The 21,006-nt window shown below is 33.6% G+C and overlaps 1 protein-coding gene across 3 annotated transcripts in view; it reads right to left on the bottom strand.

The window, feature by feature from the left end:
• Nucleotides 1-1,241: 1,241 nt before the first annotated feature.
• CRISPLD1 (cysteine rich secretory protein LCCL domain containing 1) overlaps nt 1,242-21,006 on the bottom strand; it is a 46,478-nt gene continuing 26,713 nt past the window's right edge. For 2 of the 3 annotated variants that reach the window (XM_017885879.1, XM_017885871.1), the window contains 10 exons: nt 20,642-20,742; nt 18,803-18,943; nt 18,571-18,631; nt 18,395-18,461; nt 18,069-18,199; nt 15,632-15,675; nt 15,466-15,538; nt 10,293-10,368; nt 6,388-6,518; nt 2,498-3,596 (listed from right to left, as the gene is read on the bottom strand). In XM_017885879.1, coding sequence (XP_017741368.1) covers nt 3,545-3,596; nt 6,388-6,518; nt 10,293-10,368; nt 15,466-15,538; nt 15,632-15,675; nt 18,069-18,199; nt 18,395-18,461; nt 18,571-18,631; nt 18,803-18,943; nt 20,642-20,742 — 877 coding nt within the window. In that variant the 3' untranslated portion in view covers nt 2,498-3,544. Of the gene's footprint in view, nt 3,597-6,387; nt 6,519-10,292; nt 10,369-15,465; nt 15,539-15,631; nt 15,676-18,068; nt 18,200-18,394; nt 18,462-18,570; nt 18,632-18,802; nt 18,944-20,641; nt 20,743-21,006 lie in introns of all 3 variants that reach the window. The other variant, XM_017885861.1, reaches the window with a different exon arrangement.

Genomic DNA, 21,006 nt, shown 5'->3' with positions numbered 1-21,006 from the left:
TTTCATCATGCACAGACTGGTCTCAAACTCCTGGGCTTAAGTGATTTACTCACCTTGGCCCCACAAAGTGCTGGACCACAAGCCTGAGCCACCACACCCAGCCTCTAATGATATTTGTAATCTGTTCGTGCCTTTTAATTATGTATCTCTAATTTCTACTTCATCTTCTGTACATGTTTCTTTTTAAAACTGAGCTTATCAGACACAGTCATGTGTAGGCCCTTTGCTTTTCATCTTCATCAGTATAGTGGTAAACATAATTGCCAATTCACTATTGTTAGCAATCATTGGAAAATTAGTTTTTATAACTTAATGGTCCAGTGCAAGGATGTTTGCTTATCAGCATTGTTTCACACTCTGGTAATTCTGTGCAAAGTGACATAAGGATTAGGGGATAAGAGGAAGTAGAGAATATCTAATTGTTAAGAGCAGCGTTCTAACGAGTTTGCCTGCCTTTTTAAAATCTCAAACTGATATAATTTCGACTTAATTACAACAAATTAATAAAAGAGGATCAGATTATTTCACTAAACTATTTCTTCAGCTCCTGAATATTATGGTGCCAGGGTAGAAGTATCACCTCAGATAAGTTTTTAAAATCAACTCTAACAATGTAATTCTTTGTGCAATGAATTAGCTTAAAGTCCAAATCTGAAATTTGGTGTGTCTGCAAAAACGATAGCTCTGTTTCTTTGCTTGGCTCACCATGCTATTTAGAAGAGTTTACATTTCTTTAAAAACATTTTAGAATGGCTAGAGAACAGTCAAGATATAGAGTACAGTATTGAAAAGTGGACCCTGTGATATGCAAATTATCTAATATTAGTAATTTATTTTCAAAATACTATGCTTGAAATACATAATAATTTTTAATACGTGAAGAGCATTAAAGTAATACATGGTCTGGTAAACTTTAAATGCTAAAGTAATATTAATACTATTCTATAAGCATTGATCTGTTTTAAATCCACATGTCTATCAATAAATTATTTTCACTAGCTATAGTACTTTATGTTTGTGTTGACATCACATTATAATGTGGAAAAAATCATTTTCATCAAAATAAAATTACGAATTTTTGGAATGCTCACTCAACAATACTGATAAACCATTTGTAGAGTCCACGGACGTAAAAATCATTGAGATAATTGTGCTCTTGGGTAGAGAGTATTACCATTCACAAAGAGCTTATCTTTTAAAGAATATAATAAAACACAAATTAAATAACTAAAATGGCCAAATTAAAAGGATATCATATTAGCATTTAATTCTTACAAGGAGAATCACAGGAAAATTCCTGGAGGATTTCACATTTACTTAAGTGCCAAAGGATCAATAGTATATGACAGACGAATAGTTTCCCCAAACTAAATAACAAAAATTATGATTATAATAATAGAAAATGGCATCCAGTGATCACATACGTTTATTATTCCTTTAAGTACATTACACATAATGTGTCAATTAATTCGTAGAGCAATCTCAAGGAGATATTATTTGCTCCATTTTACAGGTAAGGTAAATTGAAGCTAAATAACTTACCTGAGGCCACGCCTTGTGTCGAAGATAGGTAAACAATATGAACAAGACTACGGAAGTTCTCAAATGTTTTTACAAGGGTTTTCAGTTTTTCTTAAGCAATGGAAACTCACGGAAGAGTTAATTTCGAGGGTTCTGGGGCTGGGAAATATGAATGCATTAAAAAGGAATGGAGAAAGACACAAAGAAGAGGCTCCAGCTGAAGACATTACAATAGTAAGGGGAATTGATGATGGAGATCTAAACTAAGAGCAAATAGAAGAAAATCTTATACTGACAGAACTGATGGGGCTTCCCTGTTGTGGGAGGAGCAGTAAGGACCAGAAAAAGAGTCTATGTAAAGTCACGCTATTGAAGAAGGTGGTAATGTATCCTTTCAAAAAAATGTTCCCATAAAAATCTGCTTTTAAGTTTTGCAATCTTTAATGTATACATCATTGTTTTAATTACCAGTATTTGAAACCACTTAGCTATAAGCCAATACTTATGAAACGATCAAAAATGTTGATGTCTTTATAATTTGCACTCCAGAAGCTATTTATGTGAGTCCTTCTTCTTTTACTTTTGTATTATCCGCTCTCTTGCTTTCCTTGATCACTGCATGGTATTTATCTCTTTTATTCCTCCTAAGCTCCTAATCATTTACCTTCTAAAAGTATTTAAAGTATTTATTGTCCTGTCAATTCTTTTATAATCACTTTGTATCTTTCAGATTTTTTCCTACTTTATAAATTCATCTCTCTTTATTCAAAATCTCCCTTGCTATGTTTCTAAATATGTGTTTCTCTTTCACATGCAAATACTGAAATAATTAGGTCGATTTTGTAGACATCTGGTATGAAGTATGTTATTGATACTAACGTCAATAAACCAAATTTAGAAGACTTACAATAATTTTGTTCATTTATCTTAAAGTGATTTCTAAATCAAAATAAGCATGCAAAAGGAACTGAAAATAAAACTTTGAAACATGATTAATTTTAATATGTTTATGGGAAATAGTAAATCCACCAGCAGCAAAAAAAAATTACCAAAACTAACATTTTACAGATTTTAGTTTCAAAGCACAATACATTTTTCATAGAAACAAATATATCACCATTATAGGCACCATGATATGGCAATATTTATACACAAGGTCATTTACCATTTTAAAAAAAAATCAGTGGCAATGGTGATGTAATACATTAGTTCATCTTTGTTCAACTTTTTGCAATTATACTTCCTGGCCTGCAGGAGTATTTGCCAGGATACAAAAGAAAATATGTGATCTCAATTTTAACAGTACATAGAAAGCTCTGGCTGCCCATGCTTAACCCTACATTTACTACCTGATCACTAGGAATGTTTTCATACCACTACTCTGACTTTATTACATTTATTTTTAAGGCCACTCCCAAGGAATCAAACATTTTAACAGATTCATTTGGATATTAAAGGATTATTTTATATAAAATAAGGGCAATATCAGAACTTAATATTCTATATGCCTAAATTAACAGAAGAAAAACACTTTAGTTATTAAGTGGAAAATTATTTGAGATTATTTGGAGTTGATAATGGCATAGCATTGAACTGGGGAAAATGTGATAAGGTTTCTTTCAGTTTTATAGTCGATTTTTTTAAATGTACTAGGTGATTTTCTGAGGGCCATTCACATTCAATGTTTAGATTCATTTTATTAGTGGCATATACAAAGCACCATATAATATATGAAATGTAGAACAATCATGACTATGTAATTAACTGTAGAAATAACTGCTAAGAAAATATAGCAATATTTAACACAGGATTTCTAAAACCATTATGTTTTAATTACTTTTCCCAAAGCTAATGTCCCATGTTTTATTTTATAGACTTTGTTTATCAAGATTTATATGTATTTGGCACTTTTTTGGGCTGAAAATAGTTGATGTACTCTGTACAGTAATGTTACAGTTTTATACAAAATTCAGAAATACTGCATTTGGAATAGTCTTTACGATCCTCTTCCAAGTATTCCATTTCACACAACAGCAAATACTCTGAATGCCTTTCCTCCTGGAGGATTCTGTAAACTGCAAAAAAAAAAAACAAACAAACAAAAAAAAAAACACAAAGTATATTGATATCTCTATACATAATCCTTCTTATAAATCATGCTTTCTTATGACAGTCAAGAAAGCAGCCCTACGAATCCAGATGGTCAAGTTTCTTAGACTACTATAATTTCTAGTTATTGGAAAGCTTGAACAAAAGAGCTTAACTCTTGGTTCCATGCTGGGCTGCAAGTACTAACGACATTTAAGATGTGTAATGGTAATAATAGTAGTTGCTACAGAATTTCATAGATTCTACATTATGTTTTCCTATATTACCTCCTTTCATTCTAATAACAGTTTAGCAGCTGTTATTCAATTTTAATGGGGAATACTGAGACTCAGATTTACAATTGATATGCATGGTTACAAGCTAAAAATACAGCTGATACTTAGGCAATACTCTAGAGTACTAGCTTATTATCATTGTCCAAGTCTGACAAAATTTAAATTACATTGCTATCATACCGATTAATACTCTTAACATCTATAATTTCAAGAAAAATATTAGTAAGTATATTTAATGGTCAAATCTGAAAGGACCCAAGAATATCTTCACTGAAATGAAAAAATACACACACACACACACACACACACAGACACACACACACAGACACACACACACATACACATACACATACAGACACACACACACATACACACAGACACAGACACACACACACAGGGAACACACCCACACACAATACACATACAGACACACACACACATAACACAGACATCAGACCACACCACAGACACACACACACACACAGAGCATTCAATCCTCATTTTGAAAGTACATTTAAATAGAAGTTAAAGTAATGCCAGACTCATAAATTTTTACTCTTTATTAGATCTGTTTAATTTATTAGCAACATATAATCAGGGTATTTTTGTTTAAAAATTCTAGTTAAACAGTTGGCTAGTACCATTAATTCATTATTATTGAAATCAACTGTAGCTTTTGAGTTTTACATAAGTTTTATTTCCTTAATATTACAAAAGACTTTTGGATCGCAAGTAAAATTAGAATGCTAAGAAAGAGACAAGTGAAATTATCTTTATATATATTGTTCGTACAGAAAAAAGGAGAGAATTTTTGAGTGAGCAAAAATAAGGGTATCCACAAAGGTGCAACACACAACACATAATATATGTGCTGCATGCATTGCCAGGATTTTCATGCAAGTAGAGGCCATCAAACATTGTGTACACAGTAATATACTGGAAAAAGCACATATCTCTGAGCCTACGGATGAATCTAGCTTTGGTTACAAGTTTATATGAATTTGGGCACATCATTTAATCCGCTCGGGAGTCTCAGTTAACATATATTATATGTCTATGGTGTATATGATATGTATATGTGGTATATATGATATATTAAAATGTATGTTAGATATACACATCATACATACCACAGAAAACACATATATTATACATAAATATACATATGCACCTCACAATATATAGCCACACACATATACATACACACACGTATATACACACATTTATACATATCACAGGACCACAGACACACACACATATACATACACACACACGCGCACACACACATATCTATATCTATATCTATATCTCTATATATATACATATATCTCTGGGTATAGGCCTGACATTTCAAGGCTGTTGAAGCTGAGCTAACATACTTAGAGTGCTCAGGAGCATCTAACATCTGGAATATTCATAGTAGGTACTCAATAATTATTATACCGTTTTATTAGGATATCATCTATCATTTTATAGTTTTAAAATAAATCTAAGAATTATGAGGCATGAATAAAACCATATCACTCAGTTTAGCTTATAAAGTTGCATATCCAATTTCATAACTCAAAGATTCATTTTATATATTATTCTGCTTAAAGAGGACATGAGCAGGTTGTAGAGATGTCACTTTCTCAACACTCACCTCTTGATATAGTCTAATATGAAAACAGATAATGCAGATTTGTATTTTTGAGAGGATGACACCCAGATGGTTATGTGGAAGGTAATCTAGATACCCCGTATGACACATCCTTTGGTGTACATATGTGTGCTCTCCATTGGCAATTTTGAAGAACCCAGGAAATACCTAAAAGTTAGGGATTTTTCTATATACAAATAAATAGGACTTTTAATATTACTTTTATAAGTAACAATGATTTAAAAAATCACCATTGCTTCATTCATTTTAATATTTAGTGATACCTGATAAAGTGAGTTACAAGAATTTTCTCACATCACCAAAATATATGACACTAGTGGGTGGATTAAATAATATGAAAAATGACCTGAAAGAGTTCATTTATATCACACTAGGCATCTAAATTCAAATCAATTAGAGTTTGGTTCTAGGGAAAATCAGACATTGTTTTTGTCAAATACTTTGTCAGATAACTGGATTACAGAAATATTCTGTGCCTTGCTCACCTAGAAAGAATTAAATATAAAAACTAATCTAGAAAATCCAAAAGAGGATGAAAGAAAGTTCCTAATTATAAGATCAATTAACAAAAGAGTAGTTCTGACTTGTAATCCGATTTTCATGTTGATTTTTATAAGCCTGCAGGAGACAGGCACCTCTGGTACTACAGCTTCTCCCATCCCTGGAAGGCTGACTGGTACACAAGTGTGCAAAGAAACACACTGACTCTGCCACTTAACTTTGAAAACAATTAAAACTATTAAAGTGGGTCAACTGTGCAGCAATCATGAATAGAGTGATGGATGGTATTTAAAATTATACATACATATGTTTTGTTTTTACCTTTCTGAGAAGATTCCATTCTGAAAAGAAGCAATGTAGGTCTTTCTTTTGTCCACAGGCATTACATCAACATAACCACCGTGATTTCGAACCACTCCAGCATGTACTGCTGCTCTGCAGATACTGGACAGCTGCGAAGGCAAGGAAACAAACCAACTGCCATTATTGGAAATTCCTGTTGGACTTGTCCAGCCTATTCTTCCATTATTAATAGACTGAAGTCGCTGACATCCTGATGTCATGGATAGCCAGTGAGCAGCTACAGGATGAGGTTTTATGCATAAAGGAGTGTTTGAAATGTCACAAAGTCAAAGCCAATTCGGAGCAAGCCTGAAAGCCAACCTTAAAGGTGATGCAATGGTAAGACCCCTCCCCAATCTAATCTAGCAAGCACCTGTTCTTTCCAAACAGTAGGCTTTAGAGTATCAAAGCAATAAAAAGCAAATTAGCTTCTTTTATCTCTTCTAGCTCCTGTTTGTCATTCTTCAGTTTTAGCCTTTGTTCTATACTGGGCTCACTCTGACTAAATGCTCACAGGTTAGATTATTCATCCCTCAGGTATGTTCACTTTTGCCTAATACAAACTCCACCATAGTTCTACATATGACTATGGCCCCTGTTCCAAAATACAAGAAATGGGGTAGTTTTTTTCTTAGTAAATAATATAATCTACACAGAGAAGCTTTGCCTAATAACCCTAAAAAGAAAAAAAAATGAAGAATCATCATAGCTTCTACCTAGATTTGTAATGCCTGTCAATTTAGTTTGAATGGTCTGACATGAAATACTAGGAAAGTCCTGTGATTACATTGTACTAGTCGTATAATCTGAATTGAATGGGATTTCTATGGAGAAGAAAATTATTGTTTCAGTTCCAATACTTTCAAATTTTTAAAACTAATGAATTCTAAAAGTCAGATCATTTCTTTTGGCCCATTAAAATCTTCAAGTTTAACATTTGCTTTAGTCCAAATGTTTTACCAAACTTTGTCAACAACTAAGTACAATCCAAGGAAATCCGACCAAAAAAAATATTTTAACTGTTTCAGTATAAAACAATCCATGTCAAATGCCCATGGGTCTTTTCTGATTCCATTGGTGTGTTCTTTTCTCTCTATGCACATGTGAGTGATTTAATATGCTTTTTTAAGTTCACATAAGCATGTATATCTTACATGACCTTGCTTTATTACTGTGCTGTGAACTCTAGAGCATCAGTCAGTATTTATTAGATCAGAGTCTGAATGCCAAGCTGTTTAATCCTTTCCATGCTTTTGCTGTATCGCAAAATACCATGTATCTAAAACTTCTATCCTTATTCAAAGGCATTTTCTTCAACATTTAAAGTCCCACTGAATTACATTTGCATCCAATATGGTTCCTAACAGATAGAATTAAAAATAATTCTGTGCACATTTCAGTATTTGTTGTGTTAAAAGAGTATTAATCAACATTTTCCCCAAGGCAACAAAAGTGCTTAGATATAACGTTTACTAAGTCCAAGTACTTAATATGTTTTGAGGCTATTGTATTGCCTGCAATTGTGCATTCAGCAGGCATCTCTATTTGAGTTCAAAGGTCAGAAGACATTTTCTTTTCATACTCAGACTTCATAAACACTAATATATGATGAAATTATTTGTCTGTAAAAATAGAATTTTTAATGAATGCAGAAATATATAATAAACTATAAATAAAAGTTCAAATAAACACAATGTACAAGGTCTAACTAAAAATGGAAGGAAAGAAAGAGAAAGGAAGGAGGGAGGGAAGAAGGGAAGGAGGGAGGGATTCTGGCTGCTTGTTTCTCACATTTTCATACTTTATTTGGAGAGATAATGTATTTTGTCAGGCCAGGGAAGACTGGCAACTAATGATTGGATCTCTGATTTCGTACTTGACATTTGACAATAATCTTTGTATTTCCAACTTACTCTTCAAATGACCTATATAATACACACATTACACACCCATTTCACTGAGGGTAGAAAGATAAAATGATCTCAGGATATGAGTTCTAACAAAACCTTAACTCTAGCAAATAGATGGCTTTAAAGGTATAGAAGTATACAGGATATTTTGAAAGATTTTCACTGTACGTGACTAAAATTAAAAGTTCTCCTGCTTAAAGGGAAAATCTGAAAAGTATTATTTCTTTGGAAATCTCTGTTGAGTTCAGATATGCACATTCCTATATATTTGTTAATCTACTTGTTTCAACAAATATTTATGTGCAAGGTACTTGGTTAATATCTGATGTAACTATGTGCTCTAAGCTCTGTTCAGGCAGGACGTGCCTGTCTTGTTCACGGCTTGGCAGACATCAAATTCGTGATCAAAAAACGATGAATGAATAACCCAGCTGCTGCCCTTGAGAAACTTACAAACTAATAAAAGAGATAGGGTAATAATCATAATATCAAATACAACAGGCTAAGTGCCAAAAGGAGAAAATGAAGTGATAGGGGTTGAAATAGGAGCAACTTCATACTTGGGTTGGAAGGTCCAGCAACACATCCTCACAGAGAAAGTGGCAATAATTTAGGTTTTGAAGAATGATCACAATTTTGACACAAAATTTTCAAAAATACTGCATTTCAACAGAGGCAAGAATATAAGCACAAATGTGAAGACTAGCACGTTCAAGATACCAGCACGACATTTCAGTAGCACATAAGACTAGTTCAAATCTGGAGCTTGAGAGAGACTCAGAATCGGAGAATAACTGCAAAAGTAAAGCTGAACTGAAAAAAATCTAGACCTAAGTAAGCTCACCAAGAGAAATAGGTGGTAATATACATATTCAGTCCTCTTTACATGATCAAATTCCCTTAATATTCTATTGAGTATGTGCATAAGACATTTCCTAAATTTGCATTTGTAACTCTCTGGTTTAGAAATCTGTAACGCTTTCTAAGCGTTTGCCTCATGAAACGTAAACTCATCAGCATGCGCTTTCAGACTTTGTCCGCACACTGATGTGAACTGGATTCCTCTCTCTCTCAGACTAATTTGGTTGAAGCCCCTTTTCGTTCCGATTTTCAGCAGATCAGAGACAAAGCTATCTGCTAGACTGATGTGCAGCTCATTTACTCTTAACTCCATTACTTTGTAAATGTCACTTATCCCACTAGAACATGTTCCCTGATTCTCTTTACCAATGGACACTAAAACCCTGGCTCAACAAGCACTTAACAGGCCTGGCACCTTGGAAGGCCAAGGCAGGAGGACTGCTTGAGGCCACACCAGCCTGGGCAACACAGTGAGACCCCCTCTCTACAACAACAGAAAAAGAGCCAGGCATGGTGTCATGTATTTGTTCTTCTAGCTACTTGGGAGGCTGAGGCAGGAGGATCACTTGAGCCCAAGTTTGAGGTTAAACTGAGATAATGACTATGCCACTGCACTCCAGCCTGAGCCATCACAGCTCATATTCCTTGTCCAACTCCACTAAAGTCATCTCTTAAAACATCCCCTCAATTAGTTCTCTTTTGCATATATTTTAATGTAGCATCTCTATGACTCTATGCTACATTTTAAATGGCTGTTTGGCAGTGCAGATATTATTTAGACTTTTGACGAATTCTTAATTATCCAGTTTAGACTTCAAATACTAAAGAATCAAAAGAAAAACGAAACACATTTTCCTTCCCAACAATGACTATAGACTATTTCATATGTGTCTTATATAAAACATATGGGGAGAATGTGAAGAAAAATTTTGTCATATTTTACATATGGATATTAATTTTTCAGTGATATGGATGTTTAACTCTTCTGAGAATGCCTATTAACAAAGTCTGTTTCTTTGCTCTGTATATAAATATACATATATACATTTAAATGTGTCTATACATTTATATATATACATGAATGTTGAAAGCTGTATAAATTAGGATACTTACATCAGAATAAATTCGAGTTCCAATTACACGAGCATAATGTGGATTTGCTTGCATACAGTTACGAGGACAGTATACTCTGAAAAAATAATATATATATATATTAAGTAAGCTGGTTACTTAAGTCTTTCTTAGTAAAACCACAGAAATGCATACACAAAGTAAGCTCAACATTCTAAACCCTACTCATTTTTTTCTCCTGAAATAGGTCAATTGTATAAACCCAGGCAGTAGACACAATTGCTTCTGTTTATCTGTTTCTATCTTTTGGCATAAATGTGATTTAAAAAAATTAGGAAGCTCTCTAATGTGGGGATTTCAAGCCAAAAGAAACACCAGAAAGCAACTCTATGTATCTGAGAAGTTGGTACCCAATATATCTGTAGAATTTAGTAAACCAATAACTTGGAAAATCTGAATCACTGTCTGCCTCATACATCTCATAGTTTCTCTTCTTTATATTTACATCTTTGGAATCTCATTCAGTTTCATGGTTTTAATTATCATCTTCAAATGGCTGATTTCCAAATTTACATTTCCAATTGGGACCTCTCAATTCCAAACTTGAATATCCTACTGCTTGTTCAACATCTCCACTTAGCTATAATAAACATCTCAAGCTTACCACATATGAAACCAAATTCCTAATCTCCTTCTCTAGTTCCCAAATCTGTTCTTTCCGTAGGCTTCCCATTGCAATAAATGGCACCTCCATGATTCCAAGTGCTCAGGCCAGAAACCTTTCTATCCTCAATCCCTCTCTTAATCTCACACCTTACATTCAACCCATCAGCAATTTATATTGGCTGTACATGAAAACATATCCAAGATGAGAGCATCCCCAAGCACTTCAATCATGGTAACTCTGGGCTCTATCATCTACTGTTTAACTGACTGCAATAGGCTCTTCTAGGCTTCTTCTATGGTCTCCCTGCTTCCAATTTGGCCCTCTCCAATCTGTTTTCCATACTTGTATCAAAACATAAAAGTCCAGCCAGGTGCCGTGGCTCACGCCTGTATTCCCAGCGTGGGTGGATCACCTGAGGTCAGAAGTTCGTGACCAGCCTGGCCAACATGGTGAAACCCCGTCTCTATTAAAAATACAAAAATTAGCTGGGCATGGTGCTGGGTACCTGTAATCCCACTTCTCGGGAGGCTGAGGCAGGAGAATTGCTGGAACCTGAGAGGCGGAGGTTGCAGTGATCTGAGATCATGCCACTGCACTCCAGCCTGGGCAACGCAGCAAGACTCTGTCTCAAAACAAAACAAAATGAAACAACAACAAAAAATGTACAATTTCAAACACATCATTCCTCTGCTCCAAATATTTCAGTGGCTTCCATCACATTCAGAGTAAATGACAAGAGCCTCAGGAAGGTCAATAAGTCCTGCATCTTCTATCCTCACTGCCTTTCCAACTTTATATCTAACTCCTTTCCCACTTTCTCACGCTACTCCAGTCACACTGGCCTAATGGTTATTCCTCAAACACACACAATAGCCTTCTGCCTTAGAGCCTTTGCATTTGTCTTCCTCTCTGCATGGAATGCTCTTTCTCTAGAAATCCCACTGCCTTACTGATATCTGGTTGGCTTAGCTCACTTAAAAGACATTTCCCAACACTTTTTTTGTTGTTCAGGCTCTAATACAATATGACCAAAAGCTTTTATTTAAACATACGATCCAATTATCAATATTTAATCAATCACATGATATTTTTAAAAATCTACTCCCAAAGTTCAAGAAACTGTCAAATGGCACTTCACTTTTTATCAAGTGGCTCGTGTGCATTCTCACACACACACACACACACACCCATCACTAAAAGGAAACACAAACTAAAACTGGAAAAAACACAATTTTAAGTAGTAAATGAGACTCTCAACATAATTATGTGATAATCATTGGTGGATGATAGCATCAACAATTTTCCTAACAGTATTCTAAATATACTTCAGTTGAAACTACCCTTGCCAATTGAAGCAGATCTTCCTTAAGATAGCTTTTAATAAATAGTTATAGTTCTTATTTCTAAAATTTGTATAACACTGTATACTCTAGCGTGCACATACTTCACATAACATGGAAACCAGAACCATTTAAATATAAGTAATAAATACATCTGAGTTTCTATAACTTTGAATTAAAGGATTGATTGTTGTAAAAGATGCTGTCTGGGGTTTCTGCAGGAGGAAGGGTGTCCCCTTTGACTGGAAACTGGTCCCATTGTATTTGAGAACTGCTAGGCGTTCACTGCTATCCTTACGGTTATAAAATCACTTGCTCTGCATGCTCTGCACTCTATCTTGCCCATATTCAGCTATTGGTTTGCGGAATGCCAAAGTCAGTAATCCGAGTTGAGTTAGTTTCCACTTAGATGAGTTCAGGTAAAACAAAGATTGGGGGAAGTTTTTGCTTGTTTGTATTCCAATCTGTTTTAACAGCTTGTTACATACTACTGAGAAGGTAGGTACTGGTCCAGCAAACTTTTTTTGTTTGTTTGTTTTGTTGTTGTTTTTTGTTTTACCTACAATTTGCTGGTAAACTTTGAATGAAAATGCTGACATACTTTTACATCTTGAGCGTTTAATAAATTTTAAAGATCTAATTGTTTATAGATATACGTAAAACTGGATAACATTTCTTATAATTTTTATAAGACATTAAGTAATAATTACTACAGAGTAACCAAATGGTTACTAAGTAAGTTAGATAGAGTTTATTTTGAATTGTTCTACCCGACATGGAAACTTTCAAGGACATGACTTGTAGGTAAATCTTATTTCTTCAAGGTGTTCTTGAGCTAATGTAATGTAATTTAATTTATTTATTGTCATTTTTTCTCCAGAATAGACTATGCCTCACCCTACTTAAGTGATATGAAATTCTAAAAGAAATGTACCAACTACATGGTTCCCTAAAAGTTATAACCTGTCATATATATAATATCATTATAACCTAGTTTATGAAACTATTACAAATTTTATATGGGAAAAACAAAAGACAATTTTGTTTCACTGAGATAAAAAAACCGGGAGAAGCTTTTCAGACTACTTAAGGTCAATATTATGTATAAATTGTCATTTCTACGGATTTATTATATTGGTAACAGTAAAGGCTAAAATTAAATTTAAAAAATTTATATCATTTTCCCTATTTCGATGTTTTGCCTTCTGAAACAAGCCAAGAAATAGGGAGGTTGTTTATTAATGCTTTACTTGATTTATCCCTTTTGCAACAATATTGATATAGCTTGTTTTGTAGTTACAAAATTACCATTTATTGAGCATCTACTATTGAGAACCTTATGTTAGAATGCTGGACAGAGACTATCCTTATTGTTTGGTCCTCATAAACCTAGTCACATGGCTGACATAAGGCTAGGCATACTATTGGTACTTAGTAGGTATTTAATAAATATTTATAAATTTAAATTCTAAAGTTCCTGTTTTTTTCACATATTACGATGCTAAAATTTACCAGCTTCACCTAGCAATACATCTTTACGTTCTTCTATAAAACTGCAATTTGTAAGTGTAGGGGTCTTGAGAAATCTGAAAAAAAACATTTCTGCAAAACTGTCTAAGACTACAGAGCAAACAATGATTTAATCAAATATGTGGGCCTTATAAGAGCATAATTGGTCAAGCTCTAGTACGGGAGATTGTATTTTTATCACAAAAATATTCAGCATATAATTCATTGGTGAACAAATGGCAAAAAGTATATGATGCACTTCACCCAGTAAGAGGTCCTCAAATTATCCTGCATACTTGGTAATCTGCGGATTTCAGCAAACACAAGCTGAGGACTTCTAAAATTCTCAATTAGAGTGCACCAAGTTAGCTGACCAAAAATACTATAACAGCAGTCCTGCATTAGTAGAGACAAATGATTTGAAAAGAACAAGGCTATGTGTATGTGAGGAAGTCTATTGTTTATATCACATCTGTAACTTAGAAACTGATAGAAAATGAAGTACTCTGTTATCTGAAGATCACAGTCTTCTGTTACAAAGATTCCGTTATGTACCTTGTGAACAGCCAATTCCATTCTTTAAGTGAAATGTTGCTTTCATTGTAAAAGGGTAAGTAATGACGTTTTCCAAAGTAGGTAAACTTTTCCACAAAATTAAGCTCCTTAAATTTTAGGTATGTTGTCAAATTACAATTATATCTTGAAATCTCATTACTAGTTTTAGAAGTAGTGTGGATATTTGCATTAATGGAAATAGTGCAGATAGAACTAAGACTGGATATATGGAGACATGATTCATTTTTCCTATCTACTGATTATGGATTAAACCATAATACTTCTAACAGTTTTCATCTTAGCTTGGCCAAGATAAATAAAGCTTTTTTCATGATTTTATAGTACATAAATTCTATTATAATTCTGTAAAAGAGAATATACAAAAAATAAAAGAAAGGCAAAGATGGGCTTTTTAACTTACCAAATGCAATCAGATTGATCTAATTTAAAAAACTGTACAATAATGTTAAAAATATGAATTATGCCACTTTAGTTTCTGTTGTAAGAAACTGTTAGGAACTGAATGATTTTGTCCCTTCAAAGTTCGTATGTTGAAGTCTCAATCCCCAATTTGACTGAACTTGGAGACACAGGGCCTTTATGAAGGTAATTAATGTTGAATGAGGTCATAAGGGGGGGTCCTTATCCAATAGGATTAGTGTCCTTATAAGAAGAGATGTAAGAGAGAGAGCTCTCTTTCTCCCTCCACCATGTGAGGACACAGAGAAGGTGGCTATCTGTAGACCAGGAAGAGAGCCCTCATCAGGATCCGAATCAGTCAGCACTTTGATCTTGAACTTCTCAACCTCCAGAACTGTGAGAAACAAATTTCTATTGTTTATACCACCCAGTCAATGCTATTTTGTTACAGCAGCCAGAGCAGACTAATAAAGGACTCTTTGTAGCACAGATGAATATACAGATTACATGCATAAACCCTGATATTATGAAATAGCAGAGAATACTTTTGCATTGGGAGAGAGTACACTCGGCCTGCCTGGAGTGCATGTAGTTTATGATGTTCCATTGCTCCCTCCAGCTTAGCAGTTCAAGATTATACATCTTTTGAATCCCAGAGACACCAGAATTTCAGGCGAAAACAGTTATCGTAGGGCCAAAGTTCCCTATGTGTACACTGGTTTACCTTGGGCAATGTGAAGCAGGCTTATGAAATGGACAGAGCTGTTCCACAGTTGTTTCACAAGTCACAGCCTGAACTGAAGAATTAAAACACAAAACAATGAGTGAATCCTTTGAAAGCAATAACATATTACATAGTACTAAGAAAATAAGATGACGAATGTGCTAACCTGTTACTTTAGAGACTGTGAAGGAATTGGCAGACTGATATTTGCTGAAGGTAAAAATACAGAAATGTTCATTATTTTCATATAGTCATCATAAGCAGCAGCATCATTTCCGGAATCTTTCAAGTCTATGAACACTTAATTTTCCTTTTAAACACTTATTACACTAGACAAGTAGCAATATAAGAATGCATCATCAGTTTTATGCTAAATCCATGTTATCATCAGTTATTAACCAAATCAATACCATTCTTAAGGTGATCTCTTTTCATTATTAATCTCAAAAACTTATAGATAATAGCATAAAGCTATATCTATTTTGATTCCTATCAAAATTAAAACCCTCAAATACTAATTTCCTGCCTCCACAAGACCAAACTATTTATTCTTTCACAACAGGAAATACAAGACAATGCTGTTAAAAGACCACAAAAAATAAGTACCAAAGGGAGTGTACATTATTACTTTTTTGTTCCCCCTAGTATCTAGCAAAATGTCTACAGTAAAATGAATTAACTTCTCCTCTTTACATGCATTATTACAATGCTGAAATATAAGATCACACACACAATTACACATCAAAATTTTAATTGGTTGATGTATATCCATATTTTTAGAAAAACATCTATTGCAAAAGGTAAGGCTACTTTAACGTGGTACACTCTCTGAATACATTAGCTCAGAACTGAAGGTGTAAAATTTTAACAACTCTTTATTTCTGTCAGCTTCAAATTCAGTATTTAATATTCCTCATCTATAATGTATCCAAAAGAAATAACATTCTCTGAGGCACAAAATATACAACCTATTAAATATAGCCTTCAAGTTTCAAGAGAATTTCTATAATAGAGATAATTAAAAATTAAGAGGAAAAAAAGTAAATAACAGGATAAATGTCCTTTAATGGAACACCCACCGCTTGGCTTACTAAAGCTAATAACTACTATTTATTACTTATTGAAAGTAATTAATAAATGTTTGCCAAGTGAATAGGTTAATTAATGAATATTTCTATAGAACTTTTGGCCAAGTGTGGTGGCTCACGCCTGTAATCCTGGCACTACGGGAGGTTGAGGCTGATGGATCACTTGAAGTCAGGAGTTTGAGACCAGCCTGGCCAACCTGGTGAAACCCCATCTCTACTAAAAATAACAATTAGTTGGACATGGTTGCAAGTGCCTGTGGTCCCATCTACTTGGGAGGCTGAGGCAGGAAAAGTTGAACTTGTGAGACTCTGTCTTAACAACAACAAAAATTGCTAAAAAGAGTTATCACTAACAGCTAAAAACCACCCATCAAGCCTTTGAATAAGGCTGTATATGCTGGGTGCGTGGGCTCATGTCTGTAATCCCAGCACTTTGGGAGGCCGAGGTGGGTGGATTAACTGCAGTCAGGAGTTCAAGACCAGCCTGGCCAACATGGCTACTAAAAATACAAAAATTAGCCGGGTGTGGTGGTGCGTGCCTATAATCCCAGCTACTTGGGAGGCTGAGGCAGGAGAATCACTTGAGCCCGGGAGGTGGAGGTTGCAGTGACCTGAGATCACGCCACTGCACTCCAGTCTGGGTGACAGAGTGTGACCCTGTCTCAAAAAGCAAAAAAAACAAAACAAACAAATGAAAAACAACAATAAAAAAAGATTACATAGGAGATCATTCCACAAATTTTAAGAGTTCCTAATAGTTTTTTATAGTTATTAATTCTAACTTAACCCCACTGTGAAGATTTCATGCAACTGTATTGTAACAAAAGAGACAATGTCAAATTTCCTAAGAAAAGGCATTCTGTATGAAGTTCAGTAATGTTTACTGTTTTACTTAGAGGAAAAGACACTAAAAGGTATTTCAAAAGCCCCATTTTCTACTTTCTATACAGTACATATAAAAATGCACAGTGTTTTGGAATAAGGTATTTGGTATACCTTATAGGAGAAACATTAATAAAATTAAATGCTTTTATATTGAGATACTTTTAAATGGACAAAAGAAAGATGACATAGCATAACACATATTTAGAGAACTTTTCAAAATGCTCTTTTCTGTAATGTAATTTGATCTTATCAACAAAGTTAATGGTACGTGAAATAAGCCATTTTCCCTAAATAGGACAAGAAGAACATGCAAATTAATTACCCTTCTCAGGGTATTTTCTGTCAAGCTAAAAAATTATTGCTTTACATTGAGAAGTAACTGTAAATTTACACATTTTAATGCAACTCAAAATTTGAAGTTTTAGCATGCCCATTACAAGCAAAAGAGTTCAACTTTGTCCTTAGATGCTTTATCTTCTTTCTGTCTAATAAAACTACAAGCTAAATGAGCCTTGAAAATTACCAAATCATTTCTTCTTAAATTATTCTATGCTTTGCTCTTAAAAAAATGTGTTAGCTCATTGTTACAATTTAAAATTATCTGGTCCAAAAGATTATTTGTGTACTTACCCAATTGTCTGAATACCATTTCTATTAGACTTGATGAAATAATGTTTTCTTCCTTGTCTAGTGATATCTACCCAACCACCATCATTGTCTATTATACCATAATGAATTGCAGCTCTACAGATGCTGGATTGCTTGGAAAAAAGTAGGAGATAAAAGGATGTTAAAAATATAAGAGTTCTGCATAAGTCCAAACTATTTACCATTTATATGATTTTAAATTAAACTTTTCTGAGCAAAATATACTTATGTAAGTTATTTTGCACAATAAAAATCAAACATTATATGGAAGGACCCTATCCTCAAATAATTACATTTATAATACTTACCATTTCATAATGTACACTGCCAATAACTTTAGCTTTACTATCCACACAGCCAGCAGGACATTCATACCTAAATAAAAGTAATTGAGCACAAAATTTAGTTTCTCTGAATGTCAGTACAAAATACAAATATTTATTATATTCAGTCAATTAATTTTCAAAATAATAACAAATATTACCTATTGCAGGTTGTTCCTTTGCACTGATCTCTTAATCTTACTTCACAAGAAACAATTTGGGCTATAAAGAAAAAAATACCAAAATAACTCATATAATATAAAAGCAGTTGTAATTCATTATATAGCCTGATGACAAAATTTTTCCATTCTATAAATGTTCAAATTAATAAAATCTTGATGGACATACCATTTAGGTACCTAAGAAATTTTATAAGTAATGTAGAGGTCTTACACATTTGCTGTGTGCTTATGACTTCATTTCTGCTACTATCATCTGATCTTGTCCGGACATGGGTGTCATGGACTTGTGACTGTTGGCGTTCTACTTCATTTGTTTCCTCTTCTCGAGGGGTATAATACCTGTCTGACCCTTCTGTTAGAGAAAGCAGATTTAGGAACTATTAACCCTATTTTACATGTGCACAAATTATCAAATAATAATATACTTTGATACTCCTGTTAACATTGAGAACTAGAAAAATCAGTACTTTTTTTTGCACAGGATTTGGCTTCAGGCGGTTATCTTAGGTACTGCACTGGAGTAAATGAAATACACACATAAGCCTTTTAAGTCCTTGATTCATTTATGTTAATGTTTGGCTAATATTCAATGAAGCCGCTTCTAAACTTTGCTTATATTTCAACATATCATTGATTGACTTTCATAATGACACCATGAAATCTACACAGTGATCTAATAAGGTCATGGCTTAGCAAAATCAAATGTGATTTCAATTAAAATCATATTCTTAATATTTTCAGGAGGATCACATTTAAACTTCTCCCAAATGGAAATGTGGCCTAAAGAAGGACTGACACACCCTTATTATTTATGACAATATCCATCTCCACAGCAAGTTTTTTTTCTTTAGAAGAAAATTCAATGTGCAGAAATTTAAACTTGACAATGGAGAATAATTTCAAACTTTGAATTTAATGGTTTTTTTTTTTTTTTTTTTCCAGATTGGCCTTTATTAAAGGCTTGACAATGGCATATTTTGGAGAGGCATATTATTTTGATGCATGCCCAAGAACTCAGAACCTAAAAAAAAAGTATGAAGTCACAGGAAAGTCAGCTTTAAGTAAAAGATAATGGTCACTGGGGAAGAGGCAGGCAGGTTGGAGGTTTGGACATAGAGAATATGAAAAACACCCACACAAGGAAAAAATGCTGCAAATACTTCCAGGAATTTTTAAATGGCTTATACAACACAGGGATATATATGGGCACTTCTCTACACATTTTAGTTAATGCATCATTAAGGGGAAAAAAAGAGACACGTGTCATTATGAGCACTGAAAAAGGGCTGTAATTGTTCAAATATTTCATATTATACTCAGTCTACATCATTCCTCCTTCAGTCATCATTAAGAAAAAAAGTACAAGGCAGTAAAAAATGTTCACTTGAATGCACAAGTGCATGACTTTTCACAAAGCTTTGTCATAACAGTTTATCTTTATGTGCTATAAACAGGACACCATATTTACTATTTAAGACATCAAATGCACTTGAGAGTACTACTCAATGTACTACTCAAGTAATATAAAACTAGTTTTACAGTTTTATATAACTATTATACTTTTCTTATTTTAGCATGACAAATTGAATAGTGTGCAGTGAGAAGTGAAAAATCAATATAATTCATTGAGCATGGTTCAATAAGATACACAAAGGGGTATTTTGTTAAAAATGTTTAAAGCACTAAAATAAATTGTGTTAAATTGCTAAATCCTTTAAAAAAAGATGACAGTTATGGAAATAACTCTAGTCAACCATACATCAAGATGACTTTTAAGAATATAAATATGCTTGTCATTCTGGGGTTATTTCAAAGTAGAATCAGAAAGTTACCTGAAAGAATCATGGAACTTTAAAAATTTCATGTTAGTATAACAAACTTCTTATTAATATACATATTTGTAAAAGATTTCTTCAAAATATTTGAAATAGAGTTCTAGAGACTTTTCATGTAATCATTAAGTGTACTTCTGGCTTTTTAAAACATAAGTAATGCAGAAGCTGGATTAAAGTATAAATCAACATGAATACTATAACACAATAGCACTTACCTTTGTAGCACAGATTTTCTCTACAGCCCCCTCCAAAACTAGGTGGGCAAGCAGAACAGGGCCGCCCATGTTTGTAAGGGGCGTGGCCCCACCAGTTTCCCCTTTAAGAGATGATATGCTCTATTAAAAAGTAGTCTAACGGCATAATTTATAAAATATTGTGAAACATCACTATATATGAACATTCTAAGTACTTATTTTGGTGTATAGATTTAATACATTTATATAATTTATTACAGAGCCCTTTTGGTTACTAGGTTTAAATATAAATTACTGCCTCATTTTGAAAATTTCCCAAGTAAATTAAAACACATATTGTTAAAATTATGAAATCAAACTTTTGCAGAAAGCCAAACTCTGCCATG

This window comes from Rhinopithecus bieti, unplaced genomic scaffold (genome assembly GCF_001698545.2).
Source record: "Rhinopithecus bieti isolate Rb0 unplaced genomic scaffold, ASM169854v2 scaffold_1380, whole genome shotgun sequence".
Taxonomy (NCBI): Eukaryota; Metazoa; Chordata; class Mammalia; order Primates; family Cercopithecidae; genus Rhinopithecus; species Rhinopithecus bieti.
Note: the sequence above shows the minus strand (reverse complement) of the source record. Positions and strands in the feature narration are given on the sequence as shown.